The following is a 23336-nucleotide window of genomic DNA, read 5'->3' as shown; positions in this document are numbered from 1 at the left end:
GGAAGACTTCCCATCGTGTGGCCCCACGTCAGGAAGGGAGACAACCCTCCCTCAGCATCACATTCACTTCTACAACACACAATCCATAACCTCTTCTAAACATTGGACCAGATGCTGAAGACAACAGCTCTTGGGAAGACCCTGACTATACACACTCATCATTATATTTCCAATAAATCCAGGTAAAGTTCTCAAGATGCAACAGCGTTCAGAGGAAGCCCTTAGGCTGGCCACGCTTGGACACAAACTTTATGCTCCAAAACAAGGAAGTTTATCTGTTAACTTCCTGCAGTTCTTGACCTCTCTTCTTGTCCTGCTTCTGGCCAGGGTAGAGTTAATTTTCTTCCTAGAGCCGTGTTCGGATTTAGGATGAGAATAACATTGATAAGACACTGAGGGTTTAGTAGTTGCTGAGCAGGACTTGTCAAGGACTTGTCAGCTTCTCCTGCTGCCCTGCCAGCAAAGAGGCTGGGGACACAAGGAGCTGGGAGGGGACACAGCCAGGACAGCTGACCCCAGCTGACCAAAGAGATATTCCAGCCAATATGTTGTCATGCTCAGTGCATAAACAGGGGGAAGAGCTGGCCAGGAGCTGCTGCTTGGGAACTGGCTCAGCATCTGTCAGCTGGGGGTGAGAAACTGTTTTTCATTTGCATCACTTGTATTTCTTGGGGTTTATTTCTCTCGCTCTCTCTTTTAATTATTTTCCTTTTCGTTATTATCATTATATTTAAATTATTGAACTGTTCTCATCTCAACCCACGAGTCATCTCACTTTTACCCTCCTGATTCTCTCTCCCATCCCACAGAGAGGAATAAGCAAGCAGTTGCGTGGGGCTTAGTTGCCGGCTGAGGTTAATCCACAACACTTCTGCACCCCCATTTTCCTGCCTTTCAGCACACACTCTGAATGGACTTCTTCCCACAAAGCAGAGAGCTGGGAATACCATCACCAGCCTCTGGCTGAGCAGTGCCAGAGCTGCTTTCTGAGAAAATGCCACTGAAGAGTGGGGGTGGGGAAGAAGGGGGTCATTTGTTGGAATATTCATCCAAATTTAGACATAGGTATGTTCACAAACACTCCAGGTAGTACATCAGCACAGGCATCAAAGGAAATGCACATTTGAAACCAACTGCTGCAATGAAATTTTGTTGCTCAGTAATGGATATAATCTAACAACATCAGGAAGGATGCTACAGATATAAACAATTAACCAATGCATGGGTGTTCACTTGTAAATGCAGAATAATGAACAACTGATGCTTTGATCACCTAATCTTTGATGGTGATTAAAAATCTCTAAAAGTATATATAATTCTAGACTTTCACAAGCATCTTGTAAAAATAGTAGACTGCCTTTACTCCAACTAATATGGTCATGTTGAGTTCTTCCCTCAGCTCAAGTTCTGACAGCATCAGTGTTTTACTTTCATCAACAGTTAAAAATTTCAACTTATTCATGCTACCTTTAAAAGAGCAATTTGAAAGAAGTAAACTCAATATTTTATATTTACAGAGCAGTTCAACATTCAAAAGTGTTTAACAAACTACGATTTTTAATGTGCCTTTTTTATGTTTAAGTGGAACAACTGCTGTTGAAGCTGCACCATGAGAACAGCAGCAATACAAAGATGACCTGATGGCTTAAAACGCTCAAAACCCTGCAAATCACAGCCACCTCTGGATTTCAGGTCACACAATGGTTTGCAGAGCAGTGAGAGGAGAGGATACAACACAAAAGGTTCTAAGTGTTACCTGTCAGGTTTTTATTGGACCCAGAATTTCACTGCGTGAAATGAATTTTACAGAAATTTCACAGAATTTCACTGATTTTTCCATGCTTTGGTCCTGTCAGATCTCTCACCCTCTTACCTATCTCACTCTGACAACCTGACCTCCCTAACCCTTAACGATTTTTTCCTCTCCTGGACTGTAAATACCATCCACGTCCCTCTGTGCTACATCTCTTTTAGTCCCAGTTTAATCCCCAAAATCACCAGTGTGGTGGTCTCAGGATTTATGTTGCCCACCACCATTGCAGCCACAGGGTTGTCCCACCTCTGCCTTTCCTCCCATGCTTGGGACAATAAGAAGAAATACAGGCAAAATCTCCTCACTAATTAAACAGATATGATCAACAACCTCATGTTTGCCTTTAAAATGGTCCATTTATCTGATCTGCACCAGTTCATTTGCAGCTTTTTTTTGTATTTTTTATAAGATTTATGCCTTTTTATTCTTAAGAGGACATAGCTTTACCAATTTACTGCCAATTACACTGCCATTTCTTTTCACTAATAAAATTGTTAGAAAAGCCTGGATGAGGTCAAAAAGCCCCTCTTATTAGGCACAGACATTGCTTTTGACACATGCCAACTGCAGATTTAACAAGGCACCAGTCTTGTTTGCATCTTCAGACAACTTCTGCAAATTCCTACTTGCATTTCCACGAGTAGGATACTGCACAAATTAGAAGGCATGATTAAAAATTATAATAACAGGGCTGAAACAATATCCTGCTCATCACTCATCAAAAGAAAGAGAAATACCTGCCTTGGGGCTGTAATAAGACAGAAAGTGGGACAGGGAGACCAGTCCTCCCCAGCAGACTCTGCAGGAAGCATTCCAAACATGACAAATTCACTGTTCACCCAGCAGATGAAGTAATGACACCAGTATTTGTCCATAAAATGTAATTTAGCCAGACTACTCCAATGAAATCAGAAGCTTTAATGCTATAAAACCACGGGGTTAGAATATTTTTACCTTATTAAGAAAGCAGGGGGGGGAGGACCCCTAAGCTTTTATTTTCCCTTAGCTGAACCATCACACTGTGGGCTTTGTTTCCAGGAGCAAAACCAACTGCAGCCCCCAGCACAATTCCTTCTCAGATGCACACACACACCTTGCCAAAAAGCCTGGTGCCAGGTGTAAAGTCCACACACTTATCAGTACATTCAATAAAACCATCTTCCCTAACCAAATCCCTGAGGGCAAGCACTAGGCTGGATTCCTTCGTGCCTCCTGCCCCTGCCTCATCATGTCCCACGCCGGGGGTGAAGACATCAAGCCAAAGCTTGTCCATGTAAAGGAGCCAGTCAACAACTACAAGCACATCTGCCAGAAATGCAAGTTTAGGCTTGGTTGTAATACCTACACTTAACTCCTGCCAGACATCAGTGATGCAACGTCCCAGGCATGTATTTAGTTGGTGTCAGTTCCTTTTTCGCGTGTAACCCGAATCCTAAAGGCAACTCTTTGGAAATTAAGGAACGAGCTGTAGTTAAAGCTCAGAATTAGTTGGACTTATTTCGACAAAACAAGGCCCAGCTAAAAGCAAACAACAATACATATGCTTTTATGAATTAAGGAATGACAAAATGGAAACATGTCTTTTAAAAAAGTATGTGCTCATGCCATGTTCACAGCTAGAGACTGCGAGAGCACATGAAAACCCAAAAATAAAACTTGACTAGAGACAAAGGCAAACGTTTCCCCTTCTGCCTAGACCAGGGGAAATAAAAACAGTGAAGTACCAATAGCAAAATGTCGATTCCACTTTAATCAGATTTTTAACAACGTGCTATAAAAAACAAGAATAAAATTCATCCTAGAGCTCTAAAACCTCCAAGAGTTCAGAACAAAAGTGTTTTTCTGCACAGCCCATCAGTAAAATCACTCATACATGAGATTTCTGAGGCACAAGCTTTAAACTGAGAGGCATTTAAAATGCTTTCTGGATGAGAAGTTACTCTCACACTGGTTTTATGTGAAAATACGAATTACTGCTAAGGGACAACTGTGTTGTACTCTGCCACCCCTGGAGCTCACTCCTCAGTAACAAGAGCCAAAGGCATGGCTCTTAGGCAAATGAAAAACTGGTCAAAGCACAGCTTAACTGGCTGCAAAAGGACTTCTTCAGAAAAAAAAAATGTATTTGTGGCATGTTCATTTTCATAGTAAACAGCAGGGTCATCCTATAGATTTTTGGAAGATGTGTCGTGCTGTAGCAGCTGCTTACAAAATTCAGTAAATGAGGTAACGTGGGGAACTTCATCTGAAACCAAACCATCTTTTGTCTCCCTGGATGATGACATTAAATAGGGCAGAAATGGCTACCTGCACCAGGACTGTTCAAAGCCCAACCTTTCTTCCTTTGCCGTTAAGATACAAATTCAATTAGTTCCTCCATGCTCAACCAGAGCTGCCGCTGCTGAAATTGTACTCCAGCGATAATTGCAATCCAAGAGTGATCTAATTATACACAAGTCTCAGTGGCTGCATTCCCACGTTGCTTCCTGCAACCCGGATTCACTACAATGCAACTCATAAGTGAAAACCACATCGTTTTCGGCCCCTCTCCCTTAAGACTGCACGACTTTTATATACATTTAATGAGAATGGAGTTAGTCTATTAGTAAGCTTACTATAAAAACGCAAGTTTCTACCTACAAGGGAAGAGAGAGGCACTTCAGCTGCACGTAAAAGACCAGCTGATGGGCTAAACCATACAAGGGAAAGAACATTCTTTTAATTAAGGTGCTGGATTAGGATTCAAAGACCAGCTTTATTTTTTGGCTCTGTCGCCAGCTTCCTGTGTGACCCAGGGCAAGAAATTTCATCACTCCCCAGCTCGGGTTTTCATCTCTAAAATGGACAGTGACATTTCCTTCTCCCTGCCTTGACGCATTTCAGTTGTGAGCAATTACTGTGCCCTGGCACACTGCCTTGGACAGTAAGTATCTGATATTAATTGAAGCCTCTGGGTAGTACTCCAATAAAAAAGCTAAAATCGACTCCTCTCCCTTTCCCAGCGTCCTAAAGGAGTTTTGGATGGCCACCATTTGCCACTACTGCAATCAAACACATTTAACCCCTGAGCAAAGCCCTGCATGCAGCCTCCTTAAATCCCTGTTTGGAAACGGAGGAGGAAGAAGAAAAAGGCCATTGATTGGGGTATCCCAAACATTTAAAGAATAACTTTGTCCAACATAGAACATCCTGGCCAACTTGAATGGGCCATTCCCTGCTAACACAATCACTGTGCACAAGTATCCTGTGCAACAGAGAGGCTGCCAATGACTTGCTGCTTTTTTCTTCTGTGTTTTCTATTCCCATTGTAAAAAAAAAAAAAAAAAAAATCAGTGCAAGGGTTTTGCCAGGTTTTGTAAGTTTGAACAAGACCATCTGAGCTGACTCTTTAAAGAGTTCTTGCAAGTAATTACAAGGTAAAAACGAGAATACTTCACACCTACATTCTGACTGAAAACTTCTCAGCCCTGCTGGCTCCAGGCTTTTAATTGTCAAAAGAGTTCAAGGTTTGGAAAGTTATTGGCATATTCCTAACTAGCATTGTGTCACTATTTGGCACGATTTTTCCTGGGATACCTCCCAACTCTGTGACATAATCAGAGGGTTATCTACATTACACCATATAGTCAGATGCTCATGTTAGTGTAATATGTTACCATGTTTAATACCATTTGCTATTACTTACACTTAATCAGCTCTGGAACCAGTTAAACCATATAGGAAAAGTAATTTCAGAGGCTTTCAACTGACAGTTTTCTACACAGAGCTTGACCTAAAATTACGACCTGAAGTTTGTAAGATGCGGTCTGCGTACGCAATTGCCTCTAAACAAACATTCATAACTCTCCACGACCTTGTGGGAACTGAAAATTCATATGAAAACAGAAAAAAAAAAGGCATAAAATTGACTCTGTAGAACTGTCTCCACTAGAAAAACTGTCAGAGTTTCCCCTTCTGGCCAGCCTTAATTTACTGCTTCAGCAATTTTATGCTCCACAATTACTGCAAGCTTTCAGCCACACAGAAATGGTTGAGCTCTCAAACATCAATCCCCATTTAGTTTAAAAGTCCCAACATGGTGTCTCAAGAGACTCACACTAAACTCAACCAAGATATCTTAGGGTGCACCTTCCCATACATGGGGGTTTGCAAAGTAAACTATCAGTTACATCCCCGAACTCATCAAATTAAATGGAAAAAAATGTAGTAAAATCATTAAATACGCAGGACTCCAAAATGCAGGTGGTGACTTGCAAAAGTAATTTCTGGACTTCTTGTTTTATGTCCCACAGGACCCAAGCAAGGTCCTCTGGGTGCCATCAGCTGGGTACCCAGCACCTCAAATCACTAGTCACTTCTGAAAAGCCCCATTATTTACTTTTCTGCCTCTCTATAGGAAAGGACTAGACATTTAAATAAATGACATAATCCTTACTACCATTCCATTCATTCATGCAGGTCGCTATAATTTACTGCAAGAAAAAATAAACTTCTGCAAAATGTTCCTCAATGTAAGACATTCAGAGGGCTCAAAGGGGGAGAGGAGGTGAGAAGGCTTCTGACAAATATTTGCTCAAGTGACTGCATCACCCATGAACACATTTGCTTGGGCGAAGAAATTTATGGTCAACAAGAAACACGCCAGAGTGGGACGGGAAAAAGGACAGGGGGCAGAGAAAGGGAATTTTTAACCAGTTTAATTTCAGCAAGGAAAGGCTTTGAGTGGAGCCTAGTCCCTGGCAAGCCCGTGGCAGCAGCCTGTGCCCTCAGTGAGGTGGCCAGCAGAGAACCACATCATGCAGGACACAACTTCCCACCTTCTCCAGCAGCCGTTGCTGCTGCACCCTCCATAAACTTTGTTTAAACAAGTGTTCAAACAAAAAACAGCTCCGCCAGTCACTCAGTTCACCCCAACCATACCCATAGCTCACTCTACACCAAGGATGGCAAAAATATCGCCAAGGCTATGAAAATCCTCACTGCTCTCAATGTTGACTACCTAAAACCAAGCAGAGGTGAGCTGGGTGGTTCTCCGAAGGCTTAAATGTATGAGGGCTGGTGGTAAGGCTTTAGTCTGGTGGTAACCCCATCACAAAATGATCCTCCTTCCTCCTCTGCTCCACCAAGGCTGCCCCTCCTCAGCATTTTCACATTTTCCTTTCTTGCTGCCTGAGAAGCTGGCACTTGTTTTCTTTCGGATTTGGGGGTTTCCGCAGATTTAAGTGGTCTCAGACAAAATAACACTGCTTTTAAAGACCATCCAAAACAATGCAAGGGATGCATTTTTACTCATGTAAAACCAGTCAAGAACTAGGGAAATGAAAATTTTGTCACCGTTTTAGTCATGTAAACCCAGACTCACATTCTCCAGAGGGAATGTATGGAGTTGCGCCGTCAGTCACCAGCCAAAACCAGCTTACAGTAATCAAAATTAATTTTTGTTTTCAATACTGATTAATCAAAAGTTCTATTCACGGAGCTTGTGACGCTCAGATCACCTCACGAAGCTGGAGAGAGCAAAGCCCACTCAAGACATACTTCAGAAGCCGCAGCTCAGATCCCCAAAGGTCCTGCCAGCAGGTCCTATTAGAACCCATTACTTGTGGACAGAAATGCCTTCAGAGTCAATAAAATTGCTCACACCCATCCAGGCTAATCAACAAGAGCAGAAGTGAACAGAAATGGTTTCTGAGATTTCAAGTCCTAATTTAGCTAAGCACTTAAATAAATATCTGCAAGCCTTATTAAAGTCAACAGGATTTGGGTATTAATAAGTTAACATTATTAAGCATGTGTTTAATAGTCCTGCTGAATCACAGCTTTGCTACAACATAAGACTTCACACAGCTGTTTAGAATTTGTCCTCAGGTAAAACACTTCTCCACAATTTTTATCATCTGTGTTTCAGGGACTGCTCAGAGCCCACACAACAGGCTACAGTCAGATCTCTCTTAGACTGCTGTGAATTCAGAGTACCTTTCCTGAAGCTCCAGATCTGCTCTAGCTTCACCAAATTCAATATCTAGCTTTTCATAAAAAAAAAAAAAAAGAAAAATCACTTCAGCTATAATAACAGGAATCTAAAGGATTGCTTGATGGTTTTCATAACCGCAGTTATTAAAACTTGTGTTAGTACAACTGCAAAAGTAATAATTAAATTGTAATACCAATGATTAAAATTGCATCAGCATTTATTATTTAGTTGTCATGGTAAGCTTGTAGGTGGATATTAGACATGGAGATTACACCTCTGCCCAGGCATGGGCAGATTAGTCCTACAGACACGAGTGAGACGGGTGAATATATAAAGTTATGTAGCAATTGTAGTGAAATCATCTCCAAAATTAATGAAAAATGTACCAGCTTAGTTCTAAACGTTTTAATAGAGGGACTCATTAGTGAGAAGCACTGTGTTGCACGTGCCAGCTGTACTCACCCACCACGTCGAGGTGGTACGTGTGGTTGATGGAGCCGTACTGGTTTTCCACGATGCACGTGTAGTTCCCTTTGTCTGACGGGACCACGCTCTCCATGATGAGACTCCAGTGCTGGTTACGGACCTGGGGGAATGGAACGAGAGGGGTTGGGATCTTCACTAGCACAGCTTCACCCTCCCCGCCTCCACAGTTCCCCGAAGGGTTAACCCTGTGTAATCCACATTTAAAAGCCTCTCCTGTGCTCGTTCGACCGTTCTGGACACTGAAATTATTTATGCCTGATCTGGGACAGCACGGCTGCAGCAGGGAAAGCTTTCACACGTTCTGCTATAAATTTCCCTGGCCCCTGCCCTGAGCACTGCACACATTGGTGCACTCTCAGTCCTACTGAGGATGGCACCAATTAGCAGCACTCGTGGTATCGGACTTTACCTTTCAATCCACTCTAAAGTGAATTCACACCCTCAGGATATTTCTCATCCGTCTCCAATCAATCATCTGATAATAACTGCCCACCAGCAATACAGGATGGATATGATCCCTTAACATCTACGTCTCCATCTTTCCCTAATAGCTCAATTACACACCTCACGTTTTGGAGATACAGAGTACCAAGGGGTGGTGTTTGGGATCCCTCCCCCAGACACTCGGAGCAGACAGATCTCTTGCTGCTCTGGGGTACCACAAGAAAGAAATGAAGATGCTGCCTCATGAGAAACGCCTGAAGAAAACACCCATGGAAAGGGAGCATAAGGATATACATTTATCTCACACAATCCTCCTCAGACAGAATGTATTAAAAGTGCTGATTCTGTTCCCATTTGAACTCAAAAGGAACACTGGCACTGGTCTCACAGAAAATAGGATCCAGCCCAATACTGGAAGGATACAGAGTCATCCGGAACACATATATTTCCTGCATCATGAGTTGGCTCCCAAAATGACCTTTTGCTGGCGACTTACTAATCCCTTGTTTTAGCATTACATTTCTGACAGAGCGCTCAAAAAGCTTAATGTTATGTAGCTGTAAGGTACAACTTTTCAATTGCAAAAGTACATATTTCAGCAAACGGAATAAAGCACAGTCTGGTACAGTCATTTTAATCAGCCAAATGGAAAGTAGTAATTCAGTGCAGAACACCAGAAAAATTTATGGACCATGCAGTGACACTTCCAGTAACCATACATTCTTAAAACATCATTACAACCATAGCTCTGAAATCCTGCTTCGTGCCTGACTGTTGTGTAGGTCCTTATCCAGCAGGAAAAGGCTGCAAAGGGCTGCATCCCAGTGCCAAGAGCTTAGCCCTCACACTTGCTGGAGGTAAAAGTGCCTTCAGTTCAAAGCCTGGAAGAGAAGTTCTTTCTGCCAGGGGCTCCTGGCTTTCCTAGTTCCCCCAATTAGTAATTAGCTCAATATCTCAATATTACTATTATTGCTGAGTCATGGGGTAATAATATTAGCTAAAGATTGACCATGAGGGCTTTGAAAAGTGAAGAAAGTACAGACAAGACTCCAGCAGCAGGTGAAGAACGTGGGTGTTAACCTAATGTCAGGGCACTGTGTGACACAGCCTCAAAACTGCCAGACCTAAGGTCTCTCTCCTCAGCCCCTCCCTCTTGATGGCACACGTGAAAACTATATATTGATTTTTCTTCACACTATGAAGAGCTAAGGAATAAGTTCATAAAGCCAGAAAGTGTTTATCAGTGTTATTTTAATGCCTCGTTATTCTGCTAAGCAGCCTTGAAAGTCACAATTTGGGTCGGGAAGAATCACTGTCATAAACAATTGGTAAATAACAAATACAACACCTACATGTTTTGAATATTTTACTTCTTTATGAGTTACTTTGAAGGAGACATGGTCAAAGTGACCTGAACTTTTGCCATGACAAGTTAAAACACACTTCTCGGAATTAGAACAAGTGTTTTTAACCGATTTGACTGCAAAACAGGAAGAACAGATCATGGTTCCACAAAGGTTAAAACAAAATAAAAATTAGTAACTGCAAGTCATTAATTTGATAGGAGAACACAAGAAATTGTTTAGCATTCAATAAGAAAACGTAACTAACTTATTGACACAAGTGGATACACCGGATTGCAAAATTAAAAAGTATTTGTGCAATTTCCCTTCTAGTAACTCCAATGAGCAGAGATAATAACTTTATAATGAAACAACAGCTTAAGCCACTTCAGTTTAAGCTAAACAACTGTTGTAGGGGCCCAAAGCAGTTATGACACGTTGTCACACAACTGGATTTATGCCATGGCTCTGGATTCAACCAGATTCAGCTTGTTGGCTTAGTGCTTTCCAGATACAAGTGCAGCATTGCAAAGCCCAGACAAACTTCCCCCTTTGTTGGGGACTTCTGCCCTCTCTTTTTTTTTTTCCCTATCGCTCTGAAAAACCTATTTTCATGTTTTATCGGTGCTTCATACCCAAAAATGGTACTTCATCTGCAAAAAGATTGAGATAATAAATATAATCTCAACCTGGTCTTTTTCCTAACTAGTTATGGACACTTCCAACAAATTACTGACATGGTTTTCTGGCAAATTTTCTCCATCAAATTTTTAACCAATTCTTCCAAACAGCTCTCCAAAAGAATAAATATTTAAACTAGATTTTCAGTACCAAATTCATACTGCTGCACCCTTAAGATAGCTTGGGGGTTGGAAACTTAAACTAGAATCAAAATGACAAGAAATATCGGTCAGAAACCTAGGAAGGGGCAAGGAATTTTTCTCAGAAACGTTTTACTTTTGCAGTATCACATAAAAAATAGTGGACAGCTCTGTTCAGTCTTAAAATATGTGTCTTCATTGAATAGATAATGTCACGAAAAGTTGCCACTTAGTTTAAAAATAGTAAAAAGGGGTCAATTTTCAATAATTCCAAAAGAAAAGGATTAGAAACCACAATACAACTCTCCCTAAAATCGGCACAGTTCAGACATATAGTGGTACTGCTCAGGGAAAGAGAACAACTGCAGAACATCCCTGCAAAAGCCATGGGGTTGTGCAGTTGTTCCTGTAGTCAGAATTTTCCTTACTCTGTATTTACCTGGTTGAATTTAAACGTGTATAAGACGACTGCAGTGTTATCAAAATGCATAGGTGAAAACACACACCTGTTAAAGCTTAAACAGTAACAGCTGATAGAAGTACCTTTGCTTTCTGGGTGGTGTAAAGGAAAGTAAAGGCTCCTCTGATCTGTCACAGAGGATTTAGATTATTACCTCAAAAAAAGTATAAAATGCCTTTAAAGGCATAAGCAAGAGCCATCATCACTTCAGAGACAGATATTAAAAAAAGACTAAAAGGGATTTAGACATTCAATAACTGATCCTGTTCTCACTGTAAGAACTTTGGGCATATCTTGAAAAATCATAAAAGGATCGATTCTGAAATTCACCACCCAGAATTAGTCACGATGGAGGAATTCCACTCTGGAAGCTATCTTGGCCAGCACATACACCCTCCTGCTACCCTGCCTGAGTGCAAATTGACTCAAGACATTCCTAGTCCAAGGGACAAAGTGCTACAGGCCACTATCTGATTCCGATAAAGACAATACAGGAAGAGATTTCTCAGCTCAAGGCGGCGGGAAAGAGGTGGTTGGAGGATTAGTGGAAAGCTTCACGTTTTCTTTCCCTTTGCTTTGTCCCTTCAGCCTTCAAGGGGATGATTGTCTCCTCCAAAAGGAGACATCAGATATGGCCAAGTTTGGTTCCAGCTATTGTAGTCACCCAAAAAGTATTATATCTCCACAGGAATGCTTCACAGAGAGCAACACCCAGACTCAGGACAAACTGGTGTGCAGGAATTATCATGGGTTGCTGTGATACCTCCCTGAACACAGACCAACACAGATAGACTCAGTCCTTCCTGAGGATTCCTCCCTGAAAGGTTTGTTGGCATAGTGGTGTCAAGAAAACACAATTCTCCCTTTATTCTGGTATAATTTTGAATAAGCCCACAGTGACTTCATCCTGTCCCTCTAGTAAGTTAAGGACACAGGTTCTAGAAGCTCTTCAACACCCACTCACTGGAAACAAGCTTCCATCTTAAAAGATGATTATTCAAAGTGACAGAATATAGAATATATAGAGATTTGGTAGAGTTGACAATGATAAGTAAATCCTACCAGATAATTTAAAATTTAATGTTTTTCTGAGCAACAAGAAAGCCTAAAACCCTCAGCGGTGTCACCTCTTCTTTGACTTTAAGACTAAAGAGATGTAAGAAGTTACAATATATAATTAAAGGTATAGACTTCACTAACCCAGCTGGCTTTAGAAACAGGCATCCATGTTTTTTTCCCCAGAGTACACACATACCTAGGAAATTGTATACATTTAACACATATGAACAAAAATTTAATTTGTGCCACTTAATGGGCACAAATCTAAATGATCTCACCCAAATCTAAATGATCTCTCCCTAACAGAGGATAGCAGTGCCAGCATGGAGCCCCACAGGGGCTGATTTACTCTGCCAAAGGTCACCTTCCCAAGCAGAGTAAAGCCAGGTATCTCCATTCTGCCTCTCCAGACACACATTTTCCTTTGTGGTTTTCAAGAGTGATATCTGCATTTCCCCTTCATAAGATGCAAAGTGTTAATAACGTCCTAGTTAGTACCAGAGCAGTTACTATTATTTTCCAAGACAGGATTAGTTTGGTCGGGTTCGTTTTTTTCTTTAATTGGCTTTTTTTCGTTGTTTTTAAAAAAGCACCGAGAAAGGCAAAAAATCACTGAACTGGAGCCAATTCGTTAACACTCCACAGCGTTATGAAAGGCAGAAGGTGTTGCCAGGTGTACACTCATAACCAACAGTAATTTATGGTGTAAGCAAACATAGATGGAAAAGTCTACTTAGATAATTAGCGTTCATGCGGGGAGATTTTCTGGGCTCCGCTCTCCACTAACACAAATGTTGGAAAAACTGACACTTTCTGCAGTAAATCCAGCGAGAGAGGAAAGGAGGCTGAGGCTTGTCCTCCTCTGCACTGGAAAACAGGGGTTTTTTTTGCACCAAGCAGCATCTGAATCAACAGCACACAAAGCAATGCAACAATCAAGCAGCACCCCAAAAATACTGCAATCGTGGGGGTAAGGCAGCAGGGGACAGGGGAGCTCAGGACTCAGTCTTGAGCTCGCCCCGTTGCCTGGCAAAAGTTAACTCCTGTCTTAATGACCATTACAAATTGCTCTGAGCAGCTCAGCAGGAGTTCTAGGCTGTGCCTCACAACCGTGACATGAGGTGACTACCTTGGAAACTTCTCATCTTTGGAGAGAAGTTGCCGAGGTGTCGGGGACGTGAGCAAGCCGCTGACAGAAGATCTGCAGAAGAGGTTCAAGTAACTCAGAAATGCAAGGCAGGATGGCGGGTGCTTGGACAGCAATTTGCCATCAAAGTCACGCATTCCCACTCCTTGGGAGGAGCGGGATAAGATGACCCAACCCTGACTTCTGACCTGACCCAGGCAGATACCAGGAGGTTAAAGGTCCGTGCACTAACACACAGAGCAAGTTGGCCTCCCTAAAACCCTCTCTTAATCAGTAACCACCAATTTAGAATAAGACATCTAATCTGAAGCTGTTTAAAATTCAAACAGACCCTTCCAAGTAATTGCTGCTACTTTCCCCTCAAACTCTTCTTCCCATTTCAGTTTCACAGACCATAAACCCTATAGAAAATAATAACTTTTGACTTCCAACCCTTCCTTTATTAAGCTGCCTGCACTCACCAGAGTGGATGGCCAACAATGCAGCTGAAAATGAACAGAGCAAAAGAGTCTTAACCTGCTCTGTAAAGTCAGTCTTTAGTTTCCCAAATAACTCTCTATAAATAATCCTTAGCTGCACTGCTATGCTACAAGCTTGAATTTCAGAAAAAAAAAAAAAAAGAAATACAGAATTGGTGCTCAGTAACCGCCAAAGAAACCACCCACCCTCCCCCAGAAGAAAACAACTACTGTTTTTTGCTTCCACGTTTGATCCCAGGCCACTAAAAGATTTTCTGTCGACTTCAGCGAGTTTTTAGGTTTGAGGTCTTTGGGTTGTTTTGTTTGGGTTGGGTTTTTTTTGGTTGTTTTTTTTTTTTTTTTTTTTTACAGCCTTGGTCAAGAACAAAAATTACAAAACCACACCACGAGATCTTACCTTATACCCGCCAATACGATGCTCTTGCTTAAACTCTTTCCCGTTTTTCAGCCACCGCATGGTCGGTGTTGGGTTTCCCATCGCTGGACAACGAAACTTGACGGTGTTGGCTGCTGGCACAGCGTGTAGCCTCTTCTCCATTTTGTCTGTATGTGTCCAGTAAGGTGCCCCTGTTTCAAAGAGACACATCCAGAAATGTCAGTGCTCGGAAACCGAGCCCCCTCTCCAGCTGCTTCCGCAGGCAAAGCACTTCCATGTTTATTTGAAGCACAGTTTAGTAAGAGTTCTCAATAAGAAATCATGTTGCAAGTGTCAACCAGAGTTTTGTAAAGGGCTCAGTCTGCTGCTACGAGTATTTAATTCATGACAAAATTCCAATAATTAGCCACAGATAACCTTTGTTTTGTGTATGCCAAGTAAGACGGAGGGACCAAGTTTTCATCAGACCCTTCCGACCTCAAGTTGAGTTACTATGAGTGCTCAGCAAACTCTGAATTCTTGGACACCAAAGGGAAGCTGGACAGAGCAGGACAGAAGACCTGTTAGAAGCATCATCCTTCATCTTTCCCCTTATTTTAGAAGGGGGATAAGCATACCTACCTGTTGGACAGCACATCAAAACTTACAGTGTGTGATGCCAAGGTGAACTGTGCTGTTACTGTCACAGAAACCACTGAAATACGTTTACAACTGGAATATATTTCTGAAATCTTAACCAAAGAGGAGGAAAAAATTAAGTAAATGTGGATCAGCAAAACTCAGAAAAAGCATTTATCATTTTGCAGGGATTTCCCACTCTAATGAGCCTGTCAAAGTACAAACACTCAGTGACGTCCAAAACCATGGCATGAAATGAGAGTGTCTCTCTCAGCCCAGTGAAGTGATCATTTTTCCCAAACCCTGACATGGCTCTCCTGGCTCTCACTCCCTCCTTGCCATGCTCTGGCCCAGCCTGTGCCACCATGAACAGCATGAGAAGCACATGGAAAACCCCTCCCTCATCCAGGCTCTTAACTGCTTGTTATGTAGCAGTAGAGGAAACGCTGCAGAACAGAACATACAACTACCCATCCTGTTTTTAACCCCCCCAAGAAGCAAATTTGGATCGAGACAAAGGTTATCCCATGCTCTGGATCCATGAACCACTTCAGCTACATTTCACAATGTCTTCGTGGCATCGCTTCAGTCATCTCACCATGGCAGTTTAAGAAGTTAAATATTCAAGATCTGTTTAATAGTAGGAAACATTAATTTCTTTTACAATGGAGTTTTCCTGAAGCAAATCAGATTAGCGTGGAATTTTTAGGACAAGAGGGGTCCAGAAAAATAACTCCAATTCTCTCAGCCTTGTTTCATTTCCTTCATTAGCAGCCCAACACTCCACTATAAATAAACTCTTCCGTTCCTCAAATATTTATAGCAGTTCTTACAATCAGAGCTAACTCACAAATCCTGCTACCCCCCTCTCTAAATAAAAATACAGCTGGACAGAAAATACAGGAATAAATCCTTTAACAACATCTCTTTCAGTATAAAGAAAACATTCTAAAAGCAAGTCTTATAATGATGCTAGAAACGATAAGTGTTTGGGGTTTTTTTTTTTGCCTGAAGTGGCAATTAGTGTTAAAATTAATGAAGTAGAAAAGCAAAGCAAATTTGTCCATGTAATCAAAATAGAAAATCAGGTAACTATTGAAAATTTAACTGCAACACTAAGAAATTGTTACACAGACTAAAGTGAATTAGGGATGCAAGGAAAATCACTGTTAACATTATTTGCTAAAAGCAGGATCACATTAAAACAACAGAAGACTTTAAACAAAGTCAACCAGAGGAATTAGCTGCTACACACAAAGGCCAAATTACATTAGAACAGGCAAAGGCAGAATTACTTGCTGGTACTGATGGGTTAAAAGGCCATTTTCTGTGGACTGCTAAACATCTTCCACCAGGCAATGCAAGGCAACCACTTGCTCCCACAACTCCCACAAAGGCAAAACAAACTGGGGCAGGTCCAAGACAGTCAACCATCCACACAAGTTATATCAGCATCTCAGGCAGAGCAGAGGGCTCACTTCAGACTCCAGGTGGGTGATGCCAACCCAGTCACTCCACAGCCAGCACGGTCACCTCTCAGCACATCCATCACATGCACCTTCTCACAGGGACAGGGCATAAAGAGCTTGGATGCAGCTGATGGCAAGCACAGCCTCCGAGCCACAGGCTCCAAAACTGGCCCATGGCAGTGCTGGATGGACCAAGCTCTGGGGAAGCTCCCATCAGGGTGCACACTGGGACCAGAGCACCACAGTCAGTCAGGATACAGCCACCTGCAGCCCCCCAAACAAGGCTGCTCCATGCAGCCAGGTTTCTACTGCATTATAGTGCAACTCATCCTCTGGTTTTCCTATAAATAACTATCCTTTCCATGAACCCCCACCCTTTAAAATCTGCCCCTGGAAAAGCTCCAGTAAGACTCGCACTCAACAAATGCACAGGGAGGAAAACCTATGGAAGAGGTGGGTGCAGAAAAGAAGCCAGAAAAATGCAAGTATGAATGAAGAGAAGCAGCTCAGTTTTGTACCACAGAGAGAAGGGGGAAAGCAAACAGATCAGACTAGGAGAAAGGATTCTGCTTGGAAAGCTTCCCCTTGCACAATCCTCAGCATAACCTGCAGTGCTCCTGAATTACAGGTCAGCTTGGAGAAAAGCATGCAGACATCACATGTGGAAAGCACCATTTGAAAATGCTTCAAGACATCTTAGGTTTTTCACTAGGAAGTAGCAACACAGACTGGGCAGCTCCTCAGTACGTTTAAGGGAAAAGAGGAAAAGGCAGCAACACCCACAAACCATCACAATCACCCTCAATTTGTGCTTTCATGCAGTTGATCTGATTAACACACGGCATCTCTCTTTATAGATTAACTCATCGCAACCTAAAAGCACCTTTTTATTGCTTCTCTTTTTCCTTGAGAGGAAAACCACCCAGATTCACTAAAACCAATAAAGAACATAGTTAATGAGTGGATACCAGCACGTGCTGACTCCTCTCACAGACCGTGTCTATCACATCCCATCTTTGCTACTAGGACAGGTGGAAGGAGGGTAACACCACTGCTAAAAGTTCACAGTAACAACAGGGCAGACTCCAGCATGGAGAAGTAACGAGCAGCAGGGGAACGGGTGGGAATTCCTGATTGCTTTTAGAGTTCTCATTAGCGAAGAAAATATCCTGCTGACCCACACTGCACTCCACTGCAAAGACATTACATCTAATCAGCCAAATCTCCTGCATGTGAAATTGAAATTAGGAAGCCCAGGGGACCACTTCACTTCAGGACTCTTCAATTTTTATTTGGACTTATCTAACACAAAGAAATACAAAAGTAGGCAACTCCAAGCCTGCCTGACAAGCACCTCAAGCAGGCAATAGTGTGCCTGAAGTGACCACATCAAACCCTCCAAGGTTTTAAGTACTATTGTATTTGACCTTTAATTAAAAAACACTTCTAGGCAACATCCAATTTTTGCTGCTCCCCTGAGTGGATTTCCACTCTACAGGATTTGATGAATTTGAACCTTGTTTCATCCTTTCTGAAACTCTTCAAGGCATGAAAGGAACAGCATGTGGATTACATTTAGATACTTTTTGTTCTTGGTGCCAATTTACCATTGCTTGGCCCAGAAGAAATTGTTTAAAGGGCGATAAGAAAAAAATGTCATAAAGCTTCCAGTCGCCTGACTAGAATTGAAGGCAGAACAGCAACATCTTCAGGGCTACCCAGGGGTCTACAGAATAAATTAGCTGCTGGATTTCATTGCAACCATCACAACAGCTGCTGCCTTGCCAGCATCAAGTCAGGATTACAGAAACCCCTTAAATTAGGGCTACCTCTTAAAATCATGATGAGGACAGGGCAACAAGCACTAACCATGTCTTTCCCACTGCTGCCAGAACCAACTGATGATGATCAGCCCTTAGCTTTGTAAAAGCCAGTTCCAGGTCAGTGTCCTTGGAGATGACCCTCCAGAACCAAGCTAAGGCACCTCTTTAGGGTAACAAAGGGAAAAAACTTGAGTTGCCAACAAAGGCATTTTGTGGAAAGAGAGGACTCCTTTGCAGTGGAACCAATCCTGCACCTTCCCCACCAGCACTAATCCCTCCAACAAAAGCTGGAAGTAATAAAAAGCTATTCAGGATGCAGTCTGGAACAAATCTACCACAGTGTTTTTTTTCAGACAGTTAAAATATCTGTCAAACTAAAAGGACACCGAACACAGAGTGAAATCTGCTATGCATGCCTTTTACTTAAAAATACACACAGGGCAAATGGTCAAATGCACATGTGTACACACGAGTGCCCTCCTCTCCAGAGGGCGAGCTGCTCCTCACAGTTACCAAGTCACAGCCTCCACTGACTCCAGGAACAGTTGCATTTTCTGGGCAGCCTTGAAAATCGACTCTAGATTTCCTCAACAGCCTCTCTGCCTGCATTTGAAAACCTTGGCCTCTGGAATTTATATTTGTAACAGAGGTAAAGAAAATAAAACAGCTTAGAAGAATACTTAGCAGCATAAATAAAACAGCTCTAAAAGCTTTGTTTTAAATATGCAGGAATGAGAATGCCAAGGTTCAGCTTCCTGTGGAAGGCACTACAGCCATTTCCTGCTTCATCTCATCATAATTAACATGCCAGGACAGCTGGACTTTATCAGAATTGTTTCATCAAAAAGCAACAACCTTTGAAGACTATGGTCTTTTGTTTCCATCAGTAAAGGCATAACCAGGCCAATTTCCATTGCTTATCCTTAATGATCACAGCTGTAATTTGTATGTAAATTATCAGTTAAATCGTTTGAGATCTGCAAAGCTCAAACCGTGATTCAGGAAACACTTAAAGACTTCTCTTAAACAGCAGCAACCAGGGACCCTTGTGAGGTCCTGGACTTCCCCAGGCTTTACCTCCCACAGGGAGGAGAAGGAGGTAAAGGGCATTTGGCCATTGGACACATTGCCTGCCCCACAGAAGGCTCAGAGAAGACTTGGGACTACCCCACAGCTCCTCATCCACTGTTCAACCTGCCCTGTAACACAGTATCTTAAATGAGACGTGGCCTTTCAGACGCCACATAAAATGTGTAAGAGGAACAGAAGGCTCAGGAGACACGCGAGCTCCAGTGCTTTACAAAAGCACCGCACCAAGTCCCACCCCTCACTTTCATACAGCTCTGATCTTGCCAAATCACAGCCCTCTTTCATCAACCTTGTATTAATCCAGAGTTACCGTGATGCAACTTTTCATTGGAAACAGACTTGGAGGGACGCGGTGCCACGATTGTTCTCCTGGTTCCAGCTCAGACCCTGGCAGGAAGGCTGTGCTGCTCCCTGCATCCTTGCAAGAGAGCCCCAGCAGACTGTGGGCACCTTGTAAAGAGGAATCCAATGAGGACTTGTTTGTGCAAAGCTCTGCTCAGGAGCAATCTGTCTTGTTGCAGCTCCTTCCCTTCCGCTCTGCAAGTCTGCGCTTTCCCCGCCATCCGAGATGTTTGAACGTTCACGCTCGAGAGGCATCTTTCACTTGGAGCAGGGAAAGTGTGACTGACCCCTGCTGCAGCACAGCCCCCCCACCCTGGCAGACAGAGACTGTCACCAGCCTGTCACCAGCTCCTGAATCAAGATTGATTAACAGTAGCTTAAAATGATAGCTCATCCTACAGGAACGTCACTAGCGTCAGTTCTCCCTCGCACGTGGAAGGGCGGGAATCATTATGGCACCATTACAGAGCACAGTTGCCTTGAGATCACATCCTTTACTTCTTTCCCCTTGTTATATCTACTTCCAGAAGCCATTTGTGCTCACAATGAATCACCCAAGCCATCAGACAGATCAGAAGCACAATTGTCACTGAAAATAATGCAAGCCGTTTTCTGACCTACACCAACAATGCTTTAAGAAACAGCAGGCATTGGAAATGTTTCCTAAAAGGAATTTCTACCCATTGTTCCATTTCAGGATTGGTGGGTTTTACCTAGACAACTTCTTTTAAGAGCAGTGTCCCTTTTCCAAACTCTCCAATTATCTCTGCCACCTCATTCCTTTGTGAGAGCAGCCTCCAGCTGCCCGACATCAGCCCCTTCCAGCAGCACCTGTGAATCAGCCCGGGGTTAATCACACCAACAGATGGCAGGGGCCAAAAAGGCAGCTAAGAACTTATATCATTTTAAATAGCATCTAATGTTTCACAGCTTCAGACCAGGGGCAGTGGTTCACAAAAGGAACTAACCAGGGGAGCTGCAACTGGGCTCATACTTTATCACCTAAAGGTACAGTACAGCTGCCAATTACTGATCAGGCCGAGGAGCAAATACACAACCTGGCTACTGCAGGCACTTGCTGACATCTCCCGTGAAGGATTTCTGTGTTTTGGGTGTTACTGACTTTACAGAGCACCAGCGACAGCAACCCACCAGTCACCGAGGGGATTCTGCAACAGCACAGAGCAGCACAAGGAACCAATATGAATTTTACACACTCTTTTCTTTCTTCTTAGAGGCTGCTCTATTTAGAGCCTATTAATAGCTTTCTGAATTCTCCAAAGGGGCTGACGTTTAACATTCAGATAGGTTTAAGATTCTTTTAGCCCATTTTCATCATGCACAAGTAACATAAAACGTGGGTTTAGTGCTGAATTGCTTTCTTTGCAACAAACCTTGAGGTCCTTCGCAGACAAAAGAACCTCACTGCCTCCAAATTCGTTCTCCCCAGGGAGATCTCTGCCAAGATTAAGGATTGAGGGATTTGCTTCATTACAACTTATTATTTTTAAAGTTTCCATACCACCTTTTAACAAAATGAGCTGGATCTTTGTTTCTCCTGTTACATTTCAGCTCAGGTTCAGGGAAAGTTAGTTCATCTGTGAGAGTCTAAACCAGACAAAGACCAGCCTCCAACTCAGGAGGGAAAGGAAACTGCAGAAATGCCAGGAAGGAAGGAGAAAAGAAAGTACAGACCAGAAAAGCACGTTCAAAAGAATATTAGTTTATTTTTGTTTTTCAAGTTACGAACTACATGAAGCAGAAAATGGAGAAGGACAAAGATACAAAGATTTGACAGCACATGCAGTTAACAATCAAGAAGCTCTGAAGACAGGAGTGCAAGAGATGGGACATTATTTTCCACGTGGATCTTGCTAGTGACTTCTGGCAGTTCTCTGTTACTTACTCATCTGGTTGCTGTCATTCACAAAGTCCTCGGACCCATCATTGTCGTCTTCATCATCCCCAGAGGAGAGAGCATCTGCACATTAAAAATAACCAAGTCTTTAAACCAGCCTAGTTTTTTTTTTACAGACAAAAAAAACCAATGAGCTACATCCTAGATTGTATATTAAGGAGAACAGATCTCATGTTAGTTGTGCAGAAGCTAGAGAGAAAAAAGAAAATCCAGCCACAAAATGTGCTATTTGCTATAAAATTGTGACAAAACTAGCTAATAATCCTGAAATGCTACTAAGTTTCCCAAGGGAGCTTGCTAACTCCAAAAATTTCTTTCCACTTGCAACTTCAACTTTTGTTAAAGACATTCAGTTGAACAGAACTGAGCATCTCCAGAACAATCTGTCTCTAAACTTAAAGGATGTAGGACATCCCTTCTCCTCTTCTGATGCAGGGGGCAAAAGCTTATATTCATTCTACTGTCTTTATCATCAGCACAGCGACTCTGTCTAATTGAATCCTGTCACAGTGGCATAAAACAGAGAGCTCTTCAGCAGCTGTTAATCACTATAGAGCCCACAAAGCAAAAGCAGTATATACAAACTGAGTCCATTTCAGGGTCAGGACAAGGAGAAAAATCCCAGTAACAGCTACAGAACTCAGCTTAACTCACTGTGCCCAAGTGCACTGTTTCATCTCAGACCAAAATGTGTTTTTATATCACATTTTACAGCTTCTACATGCAAAAAAAAGCCTGTGTTTAACTCACTCACCTGTAACATTTACAATGAAGTACAGAGTATCACTGTCTAGGGTCCTAACAGCAGTGCAAGCATAGAGGCCCGAATCTCTGGCTGTAGCATCCTTAATTTGTAAGTACTCCCCAATAATCACTGTCCTATTGTCAGGCCCCAAAGGGACCCCATCCTTAGTCCAACTGATCATGACGGCGTCTCTCAATTGACAGCGCAACTCAAGCGGTTCTCCTGGAAGTGCTGAGTAAACATCTGGCTGAGAGATTTGGTATTTGGTTGGCGGCTCTGCAAAGGTGGAAGGAAAAGGAGGAAAAAAGAAGAAAAGAGAAGGGAAAGGAGAGAATTTCCAACAAAAGTCAGTGAAGGCCCTTCTCATCCACGGAAATCAAGTTATGTTAAATTTAAAAAAAAAGTTTCATCCAGATTAGCCCAGCAACCTGTCTTGTTAAACTGAGCCACATGCGGGTGTGGGAGAGGCTTTATTTTCAAGAAGTTAACCACAAACAAAGCTCATTCAGTTTTGATTGGTGTCTTGCACGTGCCTTGTCCCTAGTGCCACACAAAGGCATGACCCTCCTCATCAGACACAGCAAACTGACCCTGGGAAGGTGAGCACTGCTGAACCAGAGGGCTTCAGAGAACTTGGAGGAGTTCAAAAAGCAAATTCGGTTTTACATCTTAGCATTTTGGGTCCACAATTCAAACGAATAATTATCTCCCCCCATCTGATTTTATTTTAAGTTCCTTTTTTATTTTTAAGCCTGAGAAGTGCTCTTTTGAAAGAAAAGGATGGCCAAAAAACCCCTCACTAAGTAAGTTAATAAACATAAGTTCCTATACGCAGCATATATGATGTCTTCCATTTTTCTCCCTGCACCCACCCCAAAGTCTCTACGTTTGCCTTCTACACTGCCAACTCTTTTCTCCACCATAGTAACT

At 42.4% G+C, this 23336-nt stretch overlaps 1 protein-coding gene across 8 annotated transcripts in view; it reads right to left on the bottom strand.

The window, feature by feature from the left end:
* FGFR2 (fibroblast growth factor receptor 2) overlaps positions 1-23336 on the bottom strand; it is an 83584-nt gene that overhangs the window by 40593 nt on the left and 19655 nt on the right. For 5 of the 8 annotated variants that reach the window (XM_027705614.1, XM_027705615.1, XM_027705620.1 and 2 more), the window contains 4 exons: positions 22416-22682; positions 21650-21724; positions 14424-14593; positions 8250-8373 (listed from right to left, as the gene is read on the bottom strand). In XM_027705614.1, the coding sequence (XP_027561415.1) occupies positions 8250-8373; positions 14424-14593; positions 21650-21724; positions 22416-22682 (636 nt within the window). The remainder of the gene's footprint in view (positions 1-8249; positions 8374-14423; positions 14594-21649; positions 21725-22415; positions 22683-23336) is intronic. The other 3 variants (XM_027705618.1, XM_027705619.1, XM_027705616.1) reach the window with 2 other exon arrangements.

Source organism: Neopelma chrysocephalum, unplaced genomic scaffold (assembly GCF_003984885.1).
Source record: "Neopelma chrysocephalum unplaced genomic scaffold, ASM398488v2 Primary Assembly neopelma1_347, whole genome shotgun sequence".
NCBI classification, from domain to species: domain Eukaryota; kingdom Metazoa; phylum Chordata; class Aves; order Passeriformes; family Pipridae; genus Neopelma; species Neopelma chrysocephalum.
This window is presented reverse-complemented; position numbering and strand designations above follow the sequence as displayed.